A 23,342-nucleotide genomic window follows, 5' to 3' on the forward strand; every position below is an offset into this window, starting at 1 on the left:
CATATAGGTTTCTAGCATCTAGCTATCGATCTCAATTGTAAAATATAGCTGCGAGCAGCGATGGCGGGCCCAAGCCGGAGGCACCGCAACCCCGGTTCCTTTAGTTACCTAAAGGCACCCGGGTGGCGGTGCCGAAGGCTTTGGCCCTTTCATGATTAAATGTTAAAGCGGCTTGCCATACTCTGTCATTTCGACTAGTCACAATTATGTTACAGATATCTTAAATGATAATACAAACTATCCAAAGTGTAACGACTAGACAGAAAGACGTTGTTGATATCTACAATGTTAATTCCGGACAGGCAAACTTAGCTTTTAAATGTTAAAAGGGCTTGCCATACAGGGACGTAGGCTCAGAGAGAGGCTCACCATATTCAGACCAAAATATCTGACTTCCTCTTGGTCCGAGCTAATGACTATGTATTAGAAAGTTGTACGGCTTGAGGAGTACAATGTATATACCGATTTTTGTAACTGTAGATAAAACTAACAACCAATGTAGTAGCACTTCTCTTTTTTTGATTGGCTGATGCGTAGCAGGGTCGACTGCTGAACTCCAGGCGAGACGCGCTTGATTCTCACGTGAGAGCGGCGCGGCCAGAGAAATTGCGTATATTAAATATATTATTAATAGTTTTTCCGCATGAGAAATACAATGTGTGACGGGAGTGTGAGACAAAAGACTGAAACGAGTGACTGTCATGCTCAATGCGTGACACACTATAAAAAAATATTTCACACTGACTCCACATTTAGGGGGCCACAAGGGGGTCCAAGCTTGTTGTCGCAGGGGCACTGGCCCCCCCAGGCCCCCGCCTAGAACCGCCATTGCTCACACACACACACACACACACACTTTCTCTCTCTCTCAAGAAGCAAAAACATGACTGCTAAAGGTTGTATCAGCGATGGCGGGGTAACATCACTTAACATCACGAGTGCTATTCCCTTAGGCCACGCCCCCTTGTCTCCCCAAAGTATTATAAGCAATCATGCGCATCCCGTGTGCAGAATGATGCACTTGAAGCAACACCAAGTCACAGCACGCAACGCTTCACATTGAAAAGAACATAGCGAAGGGATGGTATCTATAATCTATGCTTAGTAGGGCTGCACGATTTGGGAAAATGTCATATTGCCATTATTGAGCCAATATTGCAATTGCGATTTGCGACTCCGATATAATAAAATGGTTTCATGAGTCCAACTTGCTTGGTTCTAAAGTAAAATGCACACACAGATTAATGTTTATTTCTCAACTCAAACTAAAAACAACAACAACAATAAATGATTGATAACACCTATAATGATCAATAAACCATCAACCAAACCAACATTACAGTGATTCCATCAATTGAAAGCCATCAACTTTTTAAAAAATTATTACGCTTAAAAAAAATATATAACAGCTTTTAAATTAAGTGAACTTCAAACAATCCCCACATAAACCCATAATAAAAAACATATTTACCTGTGCCCTTCCTGTCTTAACAGGTACAGAAATTGAATAAAGTTATCAAACAGTCTGCGCTGCCTGAATCATAAATTATATATATAATAATCCTTATTAAAGCTACAAAAGTTCTTTACTCAAGATCAGTGAGTAATTTTCTAATTTCCCTTTGTTCTTTTAACTTTACTGAAAGAACGCTTTATTCGCTGCTGGCCCTTTAAGAGCACCCGTTGCCGAGACGCGGATCTCACACGCGCCTCATAGCACAACTCTTTTCATCCATAGACTTTTCTTATGTTATGAAGATACTAGACAAAATCACATTTTGGCATAATTGTGTGTGCTATTGTTCGTTCAAGCTCGAAAGAGAACTGTTTATTCTGGGCTGGCACACGGTCAGTGCATGCGCATTATGCGAGTCTCATCTATTCTAATCTAGGGCACTCACAGGCAGCTTTTCACTTCTTGTCGTGCAAAATGCGAAAAGGCATTTGAACCAATAAGAGGGGGATCTTGTAACACTAGTCAAAGGATGACAAAAAAGAAGAGATGCTGCGCTAATAGCCCTACTTTGTTTATTTCATATAAAATCGCGGCATTTTGCGAAATATAATTGCATAGGTTTGAGATCGCTATTACGACTGCGATATAATTAATCGTGCAGCACTAATGCTTAGTGTATTCTAAAGGGCAATAAACTCCACTCCAGCAAGATAGTCATTTTATGCAAATCATAGACCTTTATGCCTTATCTACAAATAAAGTATAATATTGGGAACATTGATCTTGAAGAGAGTGTCGTCGTGTTACTGTCGCAACCGAACGCGACGCGCTAATGCTGATGCATGGAGAATGACTGAGGCGAGATGACTTTCCGTTAACTTTAACTTAGAGACTAAAATATTAATTTTACCACACATTAAGCTATTGAATGACTTTAGAAGTCTTGGAATATAGTGTGAAAACTTGATTGTGCTTTACAGTTTTTTATGCCTTTAGTGGGGCTTAACAAAATAACACAATATGCAGAATGTCGGACGTCACTTATAGGCTAAACTGTTTTTATAGATAAAACTATTTACATTCGGCAGTCATGAAAACAAATCTCAGATAACGGTTGACTAGGTAACAATGTGTAATTTTGCGCCGGAGTTCTCCTTTAACTTACATTAGCTAGCTAACTACGAACGAGCTAACCAGATAACATTAACAAATTGACAAGCACTTACTGGGCACAGTGGGCAGAATGGCTCTTCAAATGACCGACGAAATTGGAGGTTGTCATCTGACTGTCCGCGATCTTAACGTTGCATGTCTTGCAAAGCGCTGTTCTTTTGCCATCTTGTTGTAAGAAATTCTTGAATCCAAAAGCGACGACGACCCTCGTTATCCCTCCGGCTGACATGTTGATGTGATCTGATGTAAGTGGGCGTGGTGTGCGCGTAAGGTATGAGAGGGCATGACTGATGATCTCGTGATCCAGTCATGACAGCGCTATTCTCAGCCTGCGCTCCAGCTGGATCAACTTTATTTTTTTTACATAATTTATATATTTTATATTCAAACTGAAAACATGATGTGATTAACACTCAAGTCATATTATTACATGCAAGTGTGTTTGATTTATGGACCAAATTTTCAGATCAAGTTTATGGACCAAGTTAATTTAATTAATAAACCTATAAAACTATTAATGCACTACAATTAAACTGGTTATATGCCTTTACTTATAAAAAATAAAAAACTTATTAAAAAAAATACCAGGCTTAAGGCATTTATTTTTTATGCAGGCCATACACACAGGAGTGAAATGGTTAAGACCCCTCCCCCTACAAACACACACACATACACAGACAGGCAAAGACAGAGATGTAGGCTCAGATTAAGCAAGACCACATTCAAACAAACATATCTGACTTTCTGTGGGTCCTAGCTAATGAGTGTCAATTAGAAAGTTGTCCGGCTCGAGGAGTACAATATACATACCGATTTTTGTAACTGTAGATAAAACTAACAACCCTACTTTTGTCAAAAGGTGGCGCTACTGAGCCCTCACCACGCCCGTTTCTGAAACATTGCACGTGTCTACTGGCTAATAAATGTGATGTGTCTGTCGAGTTTCATGCATTTTGAAGCATGCTAAGGGTCTCAAAAGCATCCTAAAAGCATCCTAAAAGAAGGGTAAAGTTTGATGTGTCGCCACGGCAACAGTTTCAAAAATATCAAGAATCCATTCACAGGTCTACATCTTCCGTATGTTTACATTATACATATGAAGTTTGAAGCAAATCGGGTAAAAATAAAAGGGTGATATCAAAGCATTTTGAAAGTGACACACTTCCTGCTGCCAGTTGGTGGCGCTATAACTTTGACTCACAATAGTCACATCCATGTGATCGTCCTCTTACAGCGAACACACTGCTGAAGTTTCATCAAGATCAGTTAATGTATGCTGAAGTTATAACAAACTTCCTGTTTCACGTTTCTCGCCATGATTTCGTTTCCTCGCCACGGCCAAACCGTTCGAGATATCAAAAATCCCCACACAAGCTTTCATCCTCAATGTCTTCACTTTACGCTGACCGAGTATCGTCGAATTTGGATCAAAGCTCTAGGAGGAGTATTTCAAATAACATTGCGAGCGTTTTACAAGCAAACCTCAATAGCCGACTTCCTGTTGGGCTGGGGTAAAAAGTAAAAGCGCGAGGTATAGATGAAACGATGAGATCAACATGCGTACCGAGTTTCATATTATTACATGCAAGCGTGTTTGAGTTATGGACCAAGTGTTCGGACCCCATTCCAGGGGGCGCTGACGAGCCCCCCTGCCACGCCCGGGTACCATCTTCAGCCCGGCTCTGATGGCCGCGGGTTCTGACCCGTGTGCAAAGTTTCAAGAGTTTTCGAGCATGTTAAGGGCCCCAAAAGTGCCCGAATAGTCGTAAGAAAAATAATAATAATAATAATAATAATAATAATAATAGAAAAGAATAATCCTAAGGAAAACAATAGGGCCTTCGCCCTTTCAGGGCTTGGGCCCTAATGATCAAGCAAACTCACAGTAGGGCAACAGTTTCTGTGAATGATTGTTTTCACCCACTGTTTGTTATGAATTTTAATGTTCATTCATAGCCTTTTGACAACTTTGACTAAATTTGATTACGACGGAGCCATTGTTTATGCTCACTAGGAAACGCGAAGCTAACGTTATCTTGCTATTATTTATTGCGTCCTTGTATGGGAGCTAAAGTTATAACCTCAAGTGGTGAAACGTTTTACCGTGTTTTTCTGTAATGTTTTTCTTTTTCTCCATTGGGTCATCTGATGGAGTTTTAGGACACCATAGGGTCACTTGATGGAGTTTTTCGGTTCCTTGTCACTGTTGCCTTTGGCTTGCTCAGTTGGGGATATTAAAATTAAATGACCCATCATACCATTGAACTGATCTACCAAACTTGGATTTATTACTTATTTCCAGTAATAAACAAACACTGTTAAGTTGTCTTGATTGATACTGTGAAGCAGCATTGATACAATCTGTATTGTGAAAAGCGCAATATAAATATATTTGACTTGACTTGACTCCTTGAATGAAGTATCAGTAAAACTACAGGGGGAGGGGACGGGGTGAGGAGGAGGGAGGGTCTTGCTAGCCTCCGTTTTGTTTGACAATACATCGAACGTCAACAAGAAGTGACGTCTCCCAACATCGCTCTGAGCACCTGTAAGAGAGAAGGAGAGAGCCGAGGAGAGAGGATGACATGATGATACAGTATACAGATGAAAGTTTAACGAGAGAAAAACCTCATTACATGGCAAATCAGATTGTATGCCACAAAAAAAAAAAAAAAAACCTCCAGAAATTAGCCCTCTTTGTTGATGCATAGACAGCAGGCCATTGGAAAGTTGTTTACAGAAATTAAAGTAAGATTATGTCCATAAATCTCATGCAGTGAGTTTGCTGAGCTGTGAAAGCTGGAATTTTTTTGCTTCTATTTGGTTGTTTATTTTACTGTTACTTGCGTAACTATTTTTGTGGCCTTTGACCCAGATATCTTTGATTTATAGTATCCATGTAGGTCACAGACAAACACTCAAAGCCAAGGAATCTCAATACTTCTTTTGTATCATGTACCAAATGACCTGTAAGAACCAATGTAGATTATCACAGTTAGACAGACTGTTTTTTTTTTTTTAGTCTATGAAATCGGAAACCGGAAAGATGTTTCATCATCTTGCAGATTAAAGATTACAAGCCTTTTTTGGGTGCTTGTTTTAACATCTGTTCAGATTTGGTGGAGAAAAGAGACAAAGAACAGTTTGTCTTAAAGGTATAGTTCATCCAAAAAATTAAAATTCTGTCACAATTTATTCACCCTCATATTGTTTAAAAACTTGATTTAATTTATTTTTCTGAGAAACACAAAAGATGATGTTTTATTTATTTATTTATTTGTACATGCAGTGAAGTCATAGGCGTCCAATGTAGTTTTAGTCCCCATTGACTTTCATTGTATGGACAGACATTTGAAACGTTCATCAAAATATCTTCTTTTGTGTTTCACAGAAGAAAGGAAGTCATACAGGTTTAGCTTGACTAAAGGCTGAGTAAATGATGACCGAATATTCACTTTTAGGCAAACTGTTTCTTTAAAAACTAATGCATTATATTGTTTTATTAGTATCGTGGGGTTGCTCCGAGTGAGCATAGTTAATCATGCAATGTTGCTTGTCTGAATAAGCGTGTATGTGCTGTTTGTCAGTGGAGTGAGTGTGTGCTTGGTGTTGGCAGTGTGGCATTTTCCCCCACTGTGTGCCAGCGAAGGGATTTAATCAACATCCGCCACACTGGGGCAATCTGGCCATGGTGGCTGAAATTTGATTTTTAGGCTAATGCTGGGTGTTGCCTCCCTGTCACACATCTCCTTTTTGCCAGCGCCACCTGGTGACCATTGATTGGTAGTGTACTGTCTATGAAGCTGTGCTGAGTGTATGTGCCAATGGTGAACTAAGCGTTTTGCTGTGATCATCAGCCGTCGGAATACACCTCTAAATATCTCTCCCTTCACCCCACCTGCCACAGTGCTCTATTAAAACCACCAAAGATGGCAGATTCGCTGATGACCGACATAACGTTGCATATTTGGGAGGGTTACATTCTTGCAGTAAAACTGAATGGATACAAAGCTTTGAACATTCCTCTCTCGCAGCACATTTTTTAAAGGGGAACTCATTTTCTCTCAGCAGCAAGTGACTGGCTGTGTGCTGTGCTATCATGGTATGCTGCTGACATTCATAATTAATGAGGCAATACAATATAATTTATGAGTATTTTGCTGTGATAATTTAAATCACATTTATATGAAATCACAGAATAGTTAGGAATATTTATGACTTGGTCATTAACATGATTAATAGGACGGTCGAGAGCACTTTTGGGTGTGGACATAATTATATCTTTCATGAAGAGGATGTTGAATCAAGAGCTGTTCCATTTCTTAACTCATTTTTGCTTAAGTACAGTCATAATTTGTTTAGACAGATATACTTTTATTATTGTCCATTGTTTGTAAGGTGTTATGCTTATGAAAACTAGCCCTAGGCTAACTTGACTGTTGTTAATAATATGCACTGTCCTGGTAAATAAATATATAAATTTGAAAGTTGAGACATGTCTGTGGTTTAGGTAATCTGCTTTTTTCCCCCTCTTTCTATCCCAGTCACTGTTTTTATTGTGAAGTGAATATTTAGACTAGCAAGAGTTAAACCAGTTTAATGGGATTTTAAATCATTACAGACTGCATTTTACTTGCATTTTATACTGTATTTAATGTTAATGTTTTGTTTGTTTATGTGTCAGGATCGAAAGCTGACCAAGGCGGAGCAGCAACGGTTTAAAGAGGAGGCTGAAATGCTGAAGGGTCTACAGCACCCCAACATTGTGCGTTTCTATGACTCCTGGGAGTCTGTTCTTAGAGGAAAGAAGTGCATCGTCCTTGTGACAGAGCTCATGACATCAGGAACACTCAAAACGTGGGTACAACACCGCCTCCCCCACTGTATCACGATTTCATGGGGATGAAACAAACCCCCAATCCATCCCACAAGCACTCCATCATAAACCCAATTTCAAGGGGGCCAACAACCTGCATCAAGGCCCCGGATACCCCAGCAACAGCCCTGGCTATAAACGATCAATGTTTTGCACCATATTACGTCATCCTGTTCAATTTGTTTGTAAATCTGGCCGACTTGTCAGCTTTTTCTGGTATTAGTGCATTTGTTTTTTTTTTGTTTTTTTTTAAACCATTTAGGCTGTTGCTGACAAGATTCATTCTATTTATCAATTTATCAACATCCAGTAAGGTTGCAAATTCTTACTTTATTAATGAACTCATAACGTTTTTTCCTGTGCTTCAGGTACCTTAAGCGCTTTAAGGTGATGAAGCCCAAGGTTCTACGCAGCTGGTGCAGGCAAATCCTAAAGGGTCTTCAGTTCCTACACACACGTACGCCACCCATTGTGCACCGTGACCTCAAGTGTGACAATATCTTCATCACAGGTCCAACCGGATCAGTGAAAATTGGTGACCTGGGCCTTGCCACCCTCATGCGGACATCTTTTGCCAAGAGTGTCATAGGTCTGTTACTTTTATTTAGTTTCCTGTGTATAGTATAAGTTAATATGTGACGGACCCCTTTATAGCCTTTTGGTGAAACGCCTTTCCTAAATGGTTGCAGGTCTTCCACGACTGTAATTGCGAGGACTATCAAAAAGGGCTGGGCGATTGTACAGTAACTTCAGTTTGGATGCAGATGTAAATACATCTTCATTAAAAAAACATCTGTAAAAATTGTAACAACCTCATTTTTATTGGGTAAAACTATGTTTTGGATAGTATTTAGTAGTGGTGTGAATCGTCACTCGTCTCACGATTCAATTCGATTACAATAGTCAATGATTTGATTCGACAGGACCATTTAGAACAAACACTAGTAAATACTAAAAACAAATGAAAATGTCAAGTGTACTTAAGTTATAATGACACACACACTGGCACTCAGCTCACGCACGCACACAGTTGCATGTAGCCACGCACGCAGCCTCATGCGTGCACACTAACTCACTAACACACTAACTGTTTTGTTGTCGCTCAATGTTTCTCCTGTTTTCCACGTAAATATCGGCGCCCTTTCATCTGGCTTTAAACTAGTTTAAATCATGAGGCTTTTGATTTGTGGTTTGGATGGGAGAACTCTGCACCGAACATGAACGCTTCTCACTGGATCTCACAGTGCTGTTTAGTGGGCAAGTGATCGGGACGGTCAGCCTGAGTAAATACATTCTCTTTAAGCTCACTGCGGTGTGTTTTGAGCCAAGTTAATACATTTTCTGTGTGGCGCGGTTTAAATGAGCAGCTCTGTTTTCTCTCCACTTTTGGCACATTTTCTGTTTAATGTTTCCCAGATGAAAACGAAATGAGAGCTTTTATTAGTTAGGCAAATTGATATTGGCACCAGTGCGTTGTTTTGTAACACGCATGCGCAGCATTATTTGCATCCTGCATAAACATTATATCGAATGCTTAACAAACTTTTGTTATACATTTATCGATGAAAATAATATTGTGGTAATTTTCTTTATCGTTTTATCGCCAAGCCCTACTCTCAAGGATATCCTGTGCTCTTCAGCTATCTTAACTCGTATTGCCACATTGGAGCTAACTAAAGAACACAGTTCCACATTATTGATCGCAATATGTGCACACATAAAACATCAATACCTATTGATTTTTTTAATATTTGCTGAGAAGAAAGTTAGCACACCAGATATTCACATTTGTACAAGCATAATAAAGCAAGCAACCTGAACACTCCCAGCAGCAGCATATTTGGGAAAAAGTATTCAATTATTGAAGTCTTACTAAGATAGAGGTCGCTGCAATGATTAGCAAGATTCGTGGAAGCACCAGGGTGCTGCATAGATGATGATTTCTGCTTGCAGCGGCTAAAATCCTTCAAGCCTTCTTGATTTTAAAGATTATATACCTCTATTTTGCAGTTGAATCTGAGGGAAATGATTTGCACTTGTTTTGGCTTGTTTGAGATTAAAAAAATGTCTCAAATATGGAGGATGCACATTTATACTTGTTCATTGATTGGCATAAGTCATGTCTTGTTGTTTCATGTCTTTTTGATTTCAAGGAAAAAAGTAGTTGTTTTTATTCATAGCAAAGATACCAAAAATGACAAACAGATGCCAAAAGAGAGGATTTCAAATGAATGTTCTATTGGTTTCTTAGGTACTCCCGAATTCATGGCCCCAGAGATGTACGAGGAGCACTATGACGAATCAGTAGATGTCTATGCCTTTGGCATGTGCATGCTAGAAATGGCTACCTCAGAGTACCCATATTCAGAATGCCAAAATGCTGCACAGATCTACCGCAAAGTCACCAGTGTAAGTCTTTGTATGACTCTTGATTTGTAGATTATTATTGGGTGAATTCACTAAATTATTGTAATACTTAAACAATATTGGAAAGTGAGCAGGCATATTGTTTAGCAAAGATTCACAAATAAACATCACTCTCAGCAGGAAAAGTTCATTCTTAGTGAATTCACCCTATTGTTTTTATTATTAATATTTAATCACACGATTTTTCTATGCACATACTAGGATCCAGGTGTTTTGAGAATCATGTGGGGGATTAACACACTAAATATTCTCTCTCTCTGTGCAGGGTATCAAGCCTGCCAGTTTTGACAAAGTAAATGACCCTGAGGTAAAAGAAATCATTGAGGGCTGTATTCGCCAAAACCGATTAGAGCGGTAAGCACTTAAATGGTTGAAGTTCTTGTGTAAGTGAAGCAAGATTGCAAAGTGATGTAAATTCACTCTTTTTACCTTCAGGCTCTCAGTGAAGGACCTTCTAAATCATGCCTTCTTTGCGGAGGACACCGGCGTGCGCGTGGAGCTTGCTGAGGAAGATACTGGCTGCAAAGACTGCCTTGCCCTGCGCATCTGGGTTGAAGATCCAAAGAAACTCAAAGGCAAGCACAAGGACAATGAGGCCATCGAGTTCAGCTATGACCTGGAGAATGACAGTGCTGAAGAAGTTGCACTGGAGATGGTGAGAAACAGCATTTTTTTTTTATATAAATCTGTAAAAACTGAAATAATGGAAACTACAATTTGTGCTATTTATTGTGTTTTAATGAACAGTTCAACCTAAAAATGGAAATACTGTCCTCATGTCATTCCAAACCTGTTTGACTTTTGTCTAGAACACAAAGTTTTTATATATATATATATATATATATATATATATATATATATAAATAACTATAATTAATTTCTGTTCTTTTCAATAAAATAAAAGTCAAAGATTTTTTTGTAAGATTTTGAAGTTTTTACATTTTCTGTTTCTAAGGTGCTTTTGTATAAAGTTTAGAATGACATGAAAATTATGAAAACGATGACAGTTTTTATTTTTGGGTGAACTCTCTTTATTCTTTTTTATTTATTCTCTATTTCTATTACTTTTTTATAGGTGAAATCTGGCTTTTTCCATGAAAGTGATGCTAAGGTGGTGGGAAAGTCCATTAGAGACAGGGTGACTCTAATTAAGAAGTCCCGTGAACGGCGACAACAGCAGCTCCTTCAGCAGCAACAACAACAACAACAACAACAAAGTCTTGATGACCGCCGTGACTCCACAGTCCTTACCTCCTCCTTTTCTTATGTTCATCCTTCCTGCACCACCTCCTCGCAGGGCACAGGAGCAGCTGCAACTGCTGGGGGTCAGGGAGAGGCAGAGGAGCTGCCAGAAGTAGACCAACATGTCCAACAGCAAGGGACTCCATTGGGCTTCAAAGGTGCACAATTAATTTAGGATCACAATCTTATTAAGAGGATATAACATGCACTTTTAACTATTATTTGTCCCAAATTGGTGTATACATGTTGATTTGTCTGTCTACTTTTTCCATATTTAGAGGGTGAGAGTCTTACCCCTGTCAGTGGACAAAGCCAAGCCTTTTCTGTAGCTGAGTCAGGGAACCCATGTGCTCATGCTCAAACCAGCTACCCCACTGGCACATCTGTAAGTACCACTACTTCAGAAACATTTTTTTTTTTATCTAGTGCCATACAACCCCTGTTGCTAAATCACCACCATTCTTGCTCATTTGAAACCTTTGTTATACAGTAAAAGTAAATGTTGTGTGAATGTACTCTTTGGTCAGATAAGAATTGTTTCCTTTATTTAGGGAGTGAAAGGAGCAGGGGTTATATCTCACCCCCAGCTGCTCCCTATTGGTCAGAGCGGAGGGGTTTCAAATGTGCCTGTTGGCCAGAATGGTGGGATATCTGGCATTTACATTGGTCAAAGTGGTGGTGGGGCTCCTAACATTCCTGTGGCACAGACTTTCATTCAACCAGTCGCTATGGCATCACAGGTCCCATTAAGTGTGCCTCAACAATATTCTCAGGTGATTGTCTCCCTTGTGTCCAGCTTCACTGTGTGTTTTTCCCCTTCTTTCAGTTCACTGTTGCACTGGACACAATAATTCATATCTAAAGCAAATCAATCCAGGGAGACTTCATTCAGTCTAACAAATGTTAAGTTATTTTAGAGGAATATGTTGAGGGACTGCTTGGTTATTTCACTCATGAAGTTATGTGCCTTTGACAAAATATGGATATGGCACAGAAAAACATATATTTTGATAAGTGACAATATATAGAAATGGAGCTCTGTTACTGAAATACTGAATTGAATTTCCTAAGATATCTATCTGTGCAATCTGTGACTTTGATTTAGGTCATGTGCTGAGTTACATGATGTTCACTGACCTACATTTTAATGTCTGGTCCAGAGAACATATTTGTTGTTGAAATTTACTGAATGTTGAACCAAATGAGCTGGTAATTTGAAAGAAATAATGGTTTTATTGGCTGTATATAGTCCTTGAATTGTAAATATGAATTGTGTCTGGAATATAATTCATAGTTCAATTTATTGTTGTATAACATTGTATGGTGTTAGACAGTAGGACATTTGTCAAGTCAAGAATACAGATAAATGCAAAAAAGTGAATCAAAGCAAACTGACTGCAAAAATAGCCAGTTTTTCTGGCTATTCTGGCTAAAAATAGAATAATTTTTCTGCTGACAAAACACTGCAAAAATATCTTTCCAAGAAATTTCAGTAGACAAAAAGAAAAAAACAAACCTCCAGACAAAATGATCTGTGGAAAATTAGTTGGGATTTAGGGGCTTTATACAGCTTTTTACAGCCGATGCCTTTAAAAACATGGCAAGTCTATCCCTCACAACCTCACTTTCATACCTGTCATGACTCGGCTCGAAATAAAGTCAGTAGGTTGTTTTGTTTTGTTTTTTTAATGCTTTTTGCATTTAGTATAGTACAGCTAGTTTATGGTGGATTGGTCTGACCTGAACACCATCTGTAATGTCTTTCATTCCTGGTGTACAGCTGCCTCTGATCTGAAGTGGTGTATAATCAAAAAACAGCTGCATTGATCGTAGTATGAACAGTCTTAGAATAACCTAATAACCGCACGTGCAGAATGTTGTCTTTTGCTTACCAAAATGTCTTGTTTCCTTTGGATGATTAATGAAGTGCACTAATGCTTCGCTCTCTCTTTTTCTCCCTCCCACCACTACTTGCTACCCAACTCCATGATCTGGCCTATCCATCCTTCCCAAATAATTTCCAAATGTGTTTTTCCCACCAGCCCCTTCCACCATACTCAACAGATGTTACATCCTCGCAAATGTTACACTCCCGACCCACCGATGCTTCCACTCCCCACAGTTCTCTTGTACAGTCGCAGTCATACATCCCCCCAATATCACCCCAGGCACCCATGACTGTCCTCACTTCCTCCATCCCAGCTGGAGAACCCATAGCATCAGCAGGCAACAACATGCCACCCATGCAGACCCAAACTAGTATTGCTTCTGTTCAACCTACTGATGTTTTGCCCAAGCAAACAATTGTTCAGACGCAACAGCAGGTGATGTCAGAATTGCCTGGAACGTTGCAACTGAACATTCAGCAAGCAACACCACAAAAGCAGGCAAATATAATGCAGCAGCGCCAGACTGTGGTGTTGCCACAGCCGACGGACCAGGTTCAACAAATGGCCGTTTTATTACAACAGCCACAGAATATAGAACAACCCCAGGTGGTTCTACAGGAACAGCCACCACATTCCAGTGCATCTCAGCAGCCATATATCCCATTGCCACAGCAGAACCAGCCGACAATGCCCAATCCACAGCAAAGTGAGCTACAACAGCAGGTGTACATACAACAACCTCCAAGCAAACCCCAACAAGTTGTGATACAGCAGCATCAGCTGTCAGCGCAACAATCCTCAGTAGAACAATATCAACACCAGACTCAGCAGCAACAGGCACAGCAAGTTTATGTGCAACAAATAGCTGAATCACAAGAGCAGAGCATGATAACAACCATGGTACAACAGCCACCGGTACTCCAAACAATCCAGCAGCCATTGCAATTGACAGAGCAACAACAACAGCAACTTCTGATTAGGCAACAAATTGAGCAGCAACAGAAATCCGTTTTGCAAAATCAAATGGAGCAACAACAGCAGCAAGTTTATATTCAGCCACAACAACAACAAGTTGAGCAACAACAAATTCTTCTGCAGCAACAACAAAACTTGGCCGTACAGCAACAGATCGAGCAACAGCAGCAAGCATTACAGCAACAAAAACAAATAGAACAGCAGCAAAAAGCCATTTTACAGCAACAGGTGGAACAACAAAGACAACAGCAACAGGCTCTGTTTCAGCAACAGCAACTGGAGCAACAGCAAGCACTATTGCAGCAGCAGCAACGTGAACAACAACAGGCTCTTCTGCAGCAACAACAGTTGGAACAGCAAGCTCTGCTACAACAACAGCAGCAACTCCAGTTAAAGCAGCAACAAGCGCTTTTACATCAGCAACAGTTGGAGCAGCAACAGCAGGCTTTGTTTAAACAGCAGCAACAGCAGCAGCAGCAGCAGCAAGCACTCATTCAGCAGCAGCAAAAGTTAGACCAAAATGTACTACTGCAGCTTCAACAGCAGACAAACATTGAACCGCAGCAAACTGTACTACGCCAGCAGCCTCAGCAGATAGAGCAACATGTTTTACAGCAACCGCCGCAACTACAGAAGCCGACAGATCAACAATTGCAGCAGCAGATATTTCAACAACAGACTGAGCAGCAACAACAGACATTGCTACAACAGAGAGAGTCACAGATGCAGCAACATTTTCTGATGCAACAACACCAGATTGAATTACAGCGACAACAAGCTCTACAAGCCGAGAATCAACTGCAACAAGTTTTGATGCAGCAACAGCATATAGATCAACATGCAGCTCTCGTAGAACAGACAAACCTAGGCAAATCAAAGCCTCCTGAGATGGTCCAGCAGATAAGTCAATTGCAGCACTCTCAACAAATGATGTCCCCACAACCTCAACCTCATCTTTCTCAACAACAAACACAAACTGAGCAGCAGCAGGTGTTGATTCAGCAGCAACAAGCCATCCTTCCCCTGGCATCGCATAGACCTTCTCTGGTAGATTTACAAGTTCCATCCCTGGTTCAAGCGGTTCCAAAAGTGGTTAGTGCTCAAATACCTAGTCAAGTTCCAGCCCCTGTACTCATCCAGCAACAGGTCCCACCTCAGATGTTGGCTCAACCTTCAACGCAAGTTCAAATCCAGAGTCAAGGGGACCCTGGAATTTATGGTCCGATTCCCCTGCAGGCTCAAAGTCATCCTGCACATCAGTCAATTGGAGGCCATATTCAAGCAGGCCAGCTGCAAGTTCCACAACCGACCCAACAAATCAAATCTCCCACACAAGTTCCTACACCACAACCCATTCATTCGTTTGTACCAACTCCAACACAAATGGTCTCACAAGGGCAAACTCAATTGGTACCACCTCAAGCTGCAACTTCTCTCCAGTGTCAAGTTGTGGTAGGGTCACCTGCACCTGCTCCTCTTGTGCATGCTACAGTGCCCACTGCTTCTACACTTATGCCCACACAATATGCTCAAGCACCTGTCGGCCCGCAAACCATTCAGTCTCTTCAACTAGACCTCACACAACCTGTGAAACCTCAACTGCAGCAATATCAGCAAGGAGTACTTTCTCCTGTGGCACATGCGCCTACCATCAACCCAGTGGCCACTTCATCAATGCAGTGCTATTTACAACAGACAAACCAATCACAAATGCAGGCTCCTCCCGTCATCCAAACGCAGCAACATCCAGTCAGTGGGGCCTCGATGCAGGCGGTCTTGAAGCCCATGCCTCCAGTGCAACCTCAGGCTACCCAACAGCATGAGCAGCAACAGCTCCACCATCAACATCAGACCCAACCTGTGCAGCAGCTTCTACCCCCTAATGTTGTTCTACCGCAAGATCTCCACCAACAACCTTGTCAGCCTCAATCATTGCTCCAACATATGCTCCCGGTAAACATAGCTCCCAGTCAGGTACCTCAGACCCAAGCTAGAACGGTACCTCTGTATAGTCAGGTGGTTTCGTGTCTACCACCCTTGCCCCAGAACCAGCAGAAACAAACTCTTCCTGCTCAAACACACACACAGACTACCATGCAGTCACAAACGCACTCAAATGTACAGGCGCATACCCATACCCACATAGAGGCTACTGGGAGTTACGAGCAGCCTCATTACTCCCAAGCTGGCCTTATACCATCACAAATCCCCCCAAGTCCATCTCATTATTCCCTACAGCCCTCTCCCAATCTCCCAGCCCTACAACCAGCTTTCCCAGTTCCAGAAATTCCTGTCCCAGCAGAGGCACAGCTAAACCAGGCATTGCCTGCTGAAATGATCTCTGATTCCCCTCCTACTGTCAATGCTTCACAGACCCATGACTCTAATGGCTCTGTGTTGCCCACCACCTCGCTGGCAGAAAGTGATGCTGCGGTGCTGGGCATTGCTCAGGTACAAAAGCACTTTATATTAGTTTCAAATATATAACGCATTACAGTGAGCATTTTTGTCCTGTGAGTTTATTGCAATACCTAAAAGTGCCCCATATACATGTATATGAAGGTTCTGCAGAACAGATTAATGAAGGTAGAAGACAAACAAACGTCTATCACTTCTAACTCTGTTAACTTGAGATACACTACCCACTACTTCTTAACACATCTTAGTAACACCTGCAAAACCAGTTTAACTTTCAAAAATCAAACTTGTTTTGTCTCTTGAATTCAGGACAGTTATTTTGTGTTGTGTAATACTTTGCATTTATTTTACTTATGGAGTTTTTTTTTTATAATTTGTTTTATTATTTGCATAACTCATTACATAACTGATATTTTGTTTTTCTTTTTGTTTTTCTGTTGGTATGTTGTGGTTCCTGTGTGTTTGTTTGTATTTTCTCTTGTCTAAACAGGAGAGCCCACATCAGTCTGCCAACAGGGGCTCCTCATCGGGGTAAATACAGTAGTTTTGTGTACTTTTTTTAAAAAAATATTTGGTATACATTTAACTATGCACAAACCATTTTTCTGATTTACCTTTTTTTGTTTTTTCGTTTTATAAATCCAGCTCTGTTCCTGCCAATGGAGATGAGGCTCAATCGCTGTGGGCCAGTGGAAAACTAGATAAACTGAAATCTCAGAGGAGATCATCCTGTCAAAAGACTGAAAAAACTCATTTTCAACTCAGCATGTTGCAGGTATGGAAATCACAATTTATAATAATTTCTGAGCTTTAATTTTAATTTGATTCATTGAATCATATATTATGAACACCGTCTATGTTTTAGGTCTCAGGAACAGGGGACAACATGGTAGAGTGCCAATTGGAGACTCACAGCAACAAGATGGTCACATTCAAGTTTGATATTGAGGGTGATGCACCTGAAGACATTGCAGATTACATGGTGAAATATGTTCAGCTGCTTTGTGTATCATTTGCTTCTTGAGAAGCAACATATTAAGAGAATTTGTGGTAGCTGATCCTGACCTGTTGTTCACTGGTAAATAATATCCTCTCAATTTGTTTTGTTTAGGTGGAGGAGGATTTTGTCCTTGAGCCTGAGAAAGAGAAATTTGTTGGGGAGCTGAGAGCTATAGTGACGAAAGCTCAAGGAATACTTAGCACTCAGTCACAGGTCTAATTTTTTGCTTCTGAAATGCCATTGAATGTATGCTAGCATTAAAATGCAATGTTTACCAATGCTGCGTTTATTTGATCAAAAAATACAGTAAAAAATTATTATTTTGAAATATCAGTTGCTTAATATTCTTTGTGCAAACTGTGAAACCTTTTTTTAGGATTTTCTTTGATGAATGGAAAGATCAAAAGAACAGCATTTAGTTGTTCACTAACAAAAGTCTTTAACTGTCACATGATCAAAAAACTGTAATGTGTCCTTGCTTCTTACTTTTTAAAATTTTGAGTATGTATGGTTTTTTATTTCTAATTTTATGAGTTTTTTTCCTGTCTCAGACTGGGTCCTTGGAGCAACTCCATGTGAGCACCCCATCCAGTGCAACAAGTGTGTATAACCTTCTGACCATGAAATTGAAGAATAAAGTTTAGATTAAAGTTGTATTGTCTTTGGAACTTTGGTGTCTTTTTATCTTGATTTAAAAATAAATAAATAAATAAATATTAACCAAGACTTTTTTTTTAATTTTGCACTGTTGTTACAGTTAGTAGCAAAATAAATGTTCTGTGTTATTCTCCTATTTGCGAAGTGGATTCAGCCCCTCAGTCATCCCCCGTGGGTCGCTGGCGATTCTTCATTAACCAAACCATTCGCCATCGTGACTCACAGTCCAACCAGGGAGCTTCCACTTCCCCACCAATGGGAGAGAGCCTAGTTCCCAAGTCCATAGAAATGGAGAAAGGTAGATAATTCACTGTGACACACAGTACTTTTTGTCTGGTGTGAAATTTGAAATTGATAACTTGAGTGAACGGTTACAACATTTCTGCTGTTAATTTCAGCTAAGATAGTGACATAGTGATGATAATTAATAAGATGGTTATTATTTAGCATGACATCTTAAGAATTTTACACTCTGTCTAATGTATTATCAGATCATGAGAGCCCTCAGCGCTCAGAGTCTTTTGCTGGGATAGCATCTTCCCCAAGTTCTTCAATATCTGCATCCTCTCCTATGGTCTCTGCTGTATCAGCCCCTGCATCCATGTCAGCCTCGGCCATTGCTACCCAAAAAGATACAACATCCTCTGCCTTGCCAACAGTTGAGCAAGTCTCCTCTGCTATCTTCACTTCAGGCTCAATCCCTGTCATGGCATCTAGCACCTCTGCTGCTCCTTTCCCTGCAGTTGCAGCCCTCACAGGCTCCAATGTGGAACAAGGAGATGCTGCAGTTAAAGGTGAGGGTGAACAGCCCCTCTCTAACTTGTCTGCTTATGGGACCCCTCCAGCATCTCTGGTGACCCACGCTGATCCATCACAGAAATTGCTAGCTCAAACCCAAATGGCACCCTCACAGACACCAGATATACTTCAACAGGGCCAGACACTACAGTTAGCAATGGCCACCACCGAACAGGCTCAGCAACCACAAATTGCACCTCATCCAGTGCTCCAGGTCGCTCCACAGCCACCTAAACTCCAGCCTAGCGAGTCAAAAGCACCATCACAGCCGATACCAGTGGAGACGGTCCCTTTCCAGGAAGGCCTTCCTGCTACCCAAGTTCAGCAGGTCCCTCACCAACAAGTACCAGTTGATTCTCATACGCTAGCAATGCAACAGACCACATTCTTGCAGCAACACGGCCTCCAGCAAACAGCCAATGCCGAGCAGATCCAACACCACACGGTAGAACAGTATGTGTCTCAAGAAACCACACCGGCCCCAACAATGGTGTCCATGCATCCTCAGCATTGCTTCCAGACCCAGGATCCCATACAGCTTCGAGCTCAGTTTCAGTCTGTAATCCCGCAGCAGCTCTCCACAGAGCAAACGCAGATGTTACTTCAGCAGGTACAGCATGATATGATGCCTATGGCACAAGCGGGAATGCCTCCGGCTGTGCAGAAGCAGGCATCTGTCCAGCAGTCGGAGTCTGAGCTGTCCACTGGTGAGGACACCGTCAGCCACTCCGCCCCACCCCATCCCTCTTCGGACACCTCTCTCCCACCCCTCCCACTTTCTGATGCTAACCTTCCCACCCTCTCCCATACATTCACACCCTCTCCTGCCCAGCCCTCGTCGGTTGCTGAGTCAGACAGCGAAGGCCCACCCAAAATCGAGTTTGTGGACAACCGAATCAAGACTTTGGATGAGAAACTGAGGACTCTGCTGTATCAGGAGCACAGTGGGAGCGGGGCAGCTCTGGGAACTGGCTCCACGGGCGGCGCTGCTCCTGCCCCCTCAGGATCTTCTGCAGCCTCCACAGCAGTTGATGAATCTTCAGAGCCCCCCTGTACGTTCTCCCCACCTCCTGCCTCCTCCTCAGACACCTCCCCTCACTCCACCTCTTCCAGCACCTCCTCCACCATCCCTCGTTCTTCCTCCACCTCTCCAGATGGAGAGCGGGAGAGGGCAGGTGAGGAGGAAACGATCCCTTCTGCCGTGCAACAACAGCCTGCATCATCCTTCTCCACTACATCCCCTCCGTGCTCCCTCCTTTCCCCTCCACAGGACCCTGGATCCCCGAGAGTGCCCAGTGAAACATCAGTAAGCGTAAGTGGGGTGTTAAGAACAGATCAGTGGCTGGAAGCTTTTATTCATACAAACAAACAAATGCATCTCTTCAATAGTATGTTTTATAACTTCTGAATTAAGATTAATTTCATTTTTTGGCAGGACATAAGGTAATAATGTCAGGTAGTACAGCTGTCCACATATAATGAAAATTAAAGCTTTTTAAAGATAATTTTTAGTTTGTCGTGATATTTTATCATTAAAAAAAACTTAGACCGAGATTTTATTTTCACATCTTACTTTTGTTCAATTCCTGTTGCTTACATGTTGTTTCTAGGCTCCCCCTTCCCTCCCTGGAGATGTTCTTTTGCCTTCCTCTTCTCAGTCGCCCATCCCACTGTGGCCTGGACAGCAGCAGCAGCACAATGAAGGAGGTGGATATTTTGGCCTAAACCTGACATGTCCTAGTATCAGAAATCCTGTTAGCAAGAAATCCTGGACTCGCAAATTCAAAAGCTGGGCATGCAAACTGCGCCACTCCGCCAGCTTGTTCAAGAAGCCCAGAGTCCAGCAAGGTAGTGTCCATAGGAAGAACGCAAGAGAGAGCGAGTGAGGGATGTGGGTGGGCACTGACCTATAACAAATGTTTAGCTTAAAATGAATGTAGCCAGTAATATAGCTGAGTCTTACCTTGCTAGATAGGGATTTCTTAATTTCTAAAAATACTGTTAGAATTAATAATTAGTTATTAATCCTAATAGTCTTTCCATGGTGACGTGGTTGTTGCTTTGCTTAGTCTGTACTGAAATCATTACATCATCTAGCGATACATTTGTTCTTGCTTGAGTTTTTGTTAAAAAGGAATTGCTCTGCTGTACATTAACATTTTTGTTGTAGATTCCTTTTTGTTTAGTCTGCATGGGTTACCCAGGGGTAAGAACAGAGGAGTGTAGAAAGGAAAGAGAATCTAAGAGGGATGACCCTTGTGCGTCGCACCTGGATCTGAGTCTCCATCCCCAGCGTATGCAGTGCAGTATTGCGGCACCCGTGCCCCTCACCTTCCTGAACCATGCCTCACTCACCCAGAAGCACCTGCAGTTGCGAAATAGCACACTTGTTTACGAGTCACATGGGCCAGACTCTGAAGTTTGCACCTGTTCATTTTTATTTGTTTAGGAATTGAAGAGGCGTGACACTAGGTACTACATATTGTTCATCATGCCCACTCTAATTAAATTTCTGTCCATTCTAATGCAAAAATAACAGCTGCAAACTTTTTTACTGATATACTGATGAATTAAAAATCTGGCCCATTTTTGAATTGACATTTTATGCACCATTGACACTGCATATTTATGAATTAACTCACTGAAGCTTTAGCAAGTAAGTCATTCTTATGTCTAAAGCGAACAGCTATTTTCCAGGTGCTATCAATCCATTTTTCATATAGTGTAGATTTTATTTCTCCCTGAACTTTAGATCATATCCTGTTCTTTCCTATCTGGGCAGACTTTTAGAAGGTTTTATTTTTCGTATTTTTTTTGCATGTCCATGGGTTTGTTTGGAATGGAATACTAGCATACTGCGGTCCTTACGGTTTTTGTTAAAAAACTGGCATGTGAAAAAGTACACAGTATGCACTGATCAACATTTCAACATTTCATTGCAATAAGTTTGGGATCAGTAAGAGTTAGAAGAAATAAGTAGTAGAAATAATTATAAATTAATACTTTTATTCTGCAAGGATGCGTTAAATTGACCAAAAGTTTCAGTAAAGACTTGCATTGTTGGCAAATATTTGAAATTGCGTTTGAAAATATATTTAAATAGTTATTTTAAATTGTAATGTTTCACAATATTTACTGTTTTTACTGTATTTTTGGTTAAATAAATGCAGTCTTGGTCAGCATACTCCAAACTTTTGAACATTAGTGTACATTCAGTCGCATGTTGGAAAAATATTTTTGTAGTACAAATGGCAGTCTAATCAAGTAATGAGTAAAAAAAGATTAGTGTTAGATTTTGTGCAGATTTTATTGCTTAAATTATTATTTCATTGAATGAAAACTGAACATTTGCATTCTATCCACAGTATACATACTTAGTATAAGTAGTATGATGGGATACAGTATTCCTTGTATAGGTTTCTGCTTGTATTCAACACATTTTGGTGAAAATGTCATATCTAAGTCATCTGGATGTTCTATAAATACTGAAAACTTGTATACTGTCCACAAAATGCTTGCTTAGTATAAGTAATATGGTAGTATACCATTCCTAACACAGCCTACATGTATTTCATCAGTCTAAAGCAATAGAGCAATAGTTTTTAGCAATTCAAGTCTTACAGACTGTAAATATTCAATATGTGTGTGTCCATGTGGATATGTATCATGAAAATAACCTTAGGACCATCAACTAGATATAGAATCACTGGAATGATATACAGTGTTTCTATGTACGCACCATGAACACACAGTAGATAGATTATTCACACATGCTTACTGGTATCACTGCCACTTTCTAGGGAGTGATATTAGAGTCTGACAGATGAATGCAATCGTGTGAGTGTGGATGGATGGGGCATACCGTACTTTTGTTTATTACTCTCGATTTTAGAAGTTATGGTGCAGAGATTGTTCTTCCATGAACTGGCTTTACTGTTTAAATCTGCTCCCTGCCACCCCTACCCAAACCCATTCCCCATCGCACTCTGCGTCCACTCAGCATGACATTTGAGATGATAATCATGTGCGTATTCATGTCCACCGACTGCCAGTGATGGTGTAATTTGACATGCTGACTCTATAATCTCACCATGTGAACATGCATGGATGCTTGTTAGTCAAAGATCCGTTGTGTGGTGTGGTTATTAATGCCATCTTTCTGTGTCTGTGGTGTCTTCTGTTTGTGTGCTTATTTGTGTGTGTGTGTTTTTTTTTTTTTTCTCATTATCTGTATATTCCCGTTTAATTTTACTATTGTCATTGTGTTCCCTCGTCTTTTGCGTCTCTCTTTATTCCTTCTGATAAGATGGCAACTTCAGCCAAGGGCTGGAGGAGGAGAGGGAGGCATCTGCAGATAATAACAAACCCTGCTCACACAGAGGGCGTTTCCAGGTACGGCCATTGTTCTGCCATTCTCATTTTGCAATGGCT

At 40.8% G+C, this 23,342-nt stretch overlaps 1 protein-coding gene across 5 annotated transcripts in view; it reads left to right on the forward strand.

Moving 5' to 3' along the window:
* Window positions 1-23,342, forward strand: part of wnk3 (WNK lysine deficient protein kinase 3) — a 49,664-nt gene that overhangs the window by 20,406 nt on the left and 5,916 nt on the right. For 2 of the 5 annotated variants that reach the window (XM_089124682.1, XM_039651437.2), the window contains exons 3-20: window positions 7,314-7,486; window positions 7,874-8,094; window positions 9,757-9,914; window positions 10,198-10,286; window positions 10,368-10,587; window positions 11,008-11,332; window positions 11,453-11,559; window positions 11,726-11,947; window positions 13,217-16,489; window positions 16,947-16,987; window positions 17,102-17,231; window positions 17,322-17,438; window positions 17,568-17,669; window positions 18,008-18,056; window positions 18,259-18,411; window positions 18,605-20,223; window positions 20,522-20,759; window positions 23,218-23,303. In XM_089124682.1, the coding sequence (XP_088980808.1) occupies window positions 7,314-7,486; window positions 7,874-8,094; window positions 9,757-9,914; window positions 10,198-10,286; window positions 10,368-10,587; window positions 11,008-11,332; window positions 11,453-11,559; window positions 11,726-11,947; window positions 13,217-16,489; window positions 16,947-16,987; window positions 17,102-17,231; window positions 17,322-17,438; window positions 17,568-17,669; window positions 18,008-18,056; window positions 18,259-18,411; window positions 18,605-20,223; window positions 20,522-20,759; window positions 23,218-23,303 (7,323 nt within the window). Of the gene's footprint in view, window positions 1-7,313; window positions 7,487-7,873; window positions 8,095-9,756; window positions 9,915-10,197; window positions 10,287-10,367; window positions 10,588-11,007; window positions 11,333-11,452; window positions 11,560-11,725; window positions 11,948-13,216; window positions 16,490-16,946; window positions 16,988-17,101; window positions 17,232-17,321; window positions 17,439-17,567; window positions 17,670-18,007; window positions 18,057-18,258; window positions 18,412-18,604; window positions 20,224-20,521; window positions 20,760-21,115; window positions 21,206-23,217; window positions 23,304-23,342 lie in introns of all 5 variants that reach the window. The other 3 variants (XM_089124683.1, XM_039651438.2, XM_039651440.2) reach the window with 3 other exon arrangements.

This window comes from Pimephales promelas, chromosome 20 (genome assembly GCF_988280905.1).
Source record: "Pimephales promelas chromosome 20, fPimPro1.hap1.1, whole genome shotgun sequence".
In the NCBI taxonomy this organism is placed as follows: domain Eukaryota; kingdom Metazoa; phylum Chordata; class Actinopteri; order Cypriniformes; family Leuciscidae; genus Pimephales; species Pimephales promelas.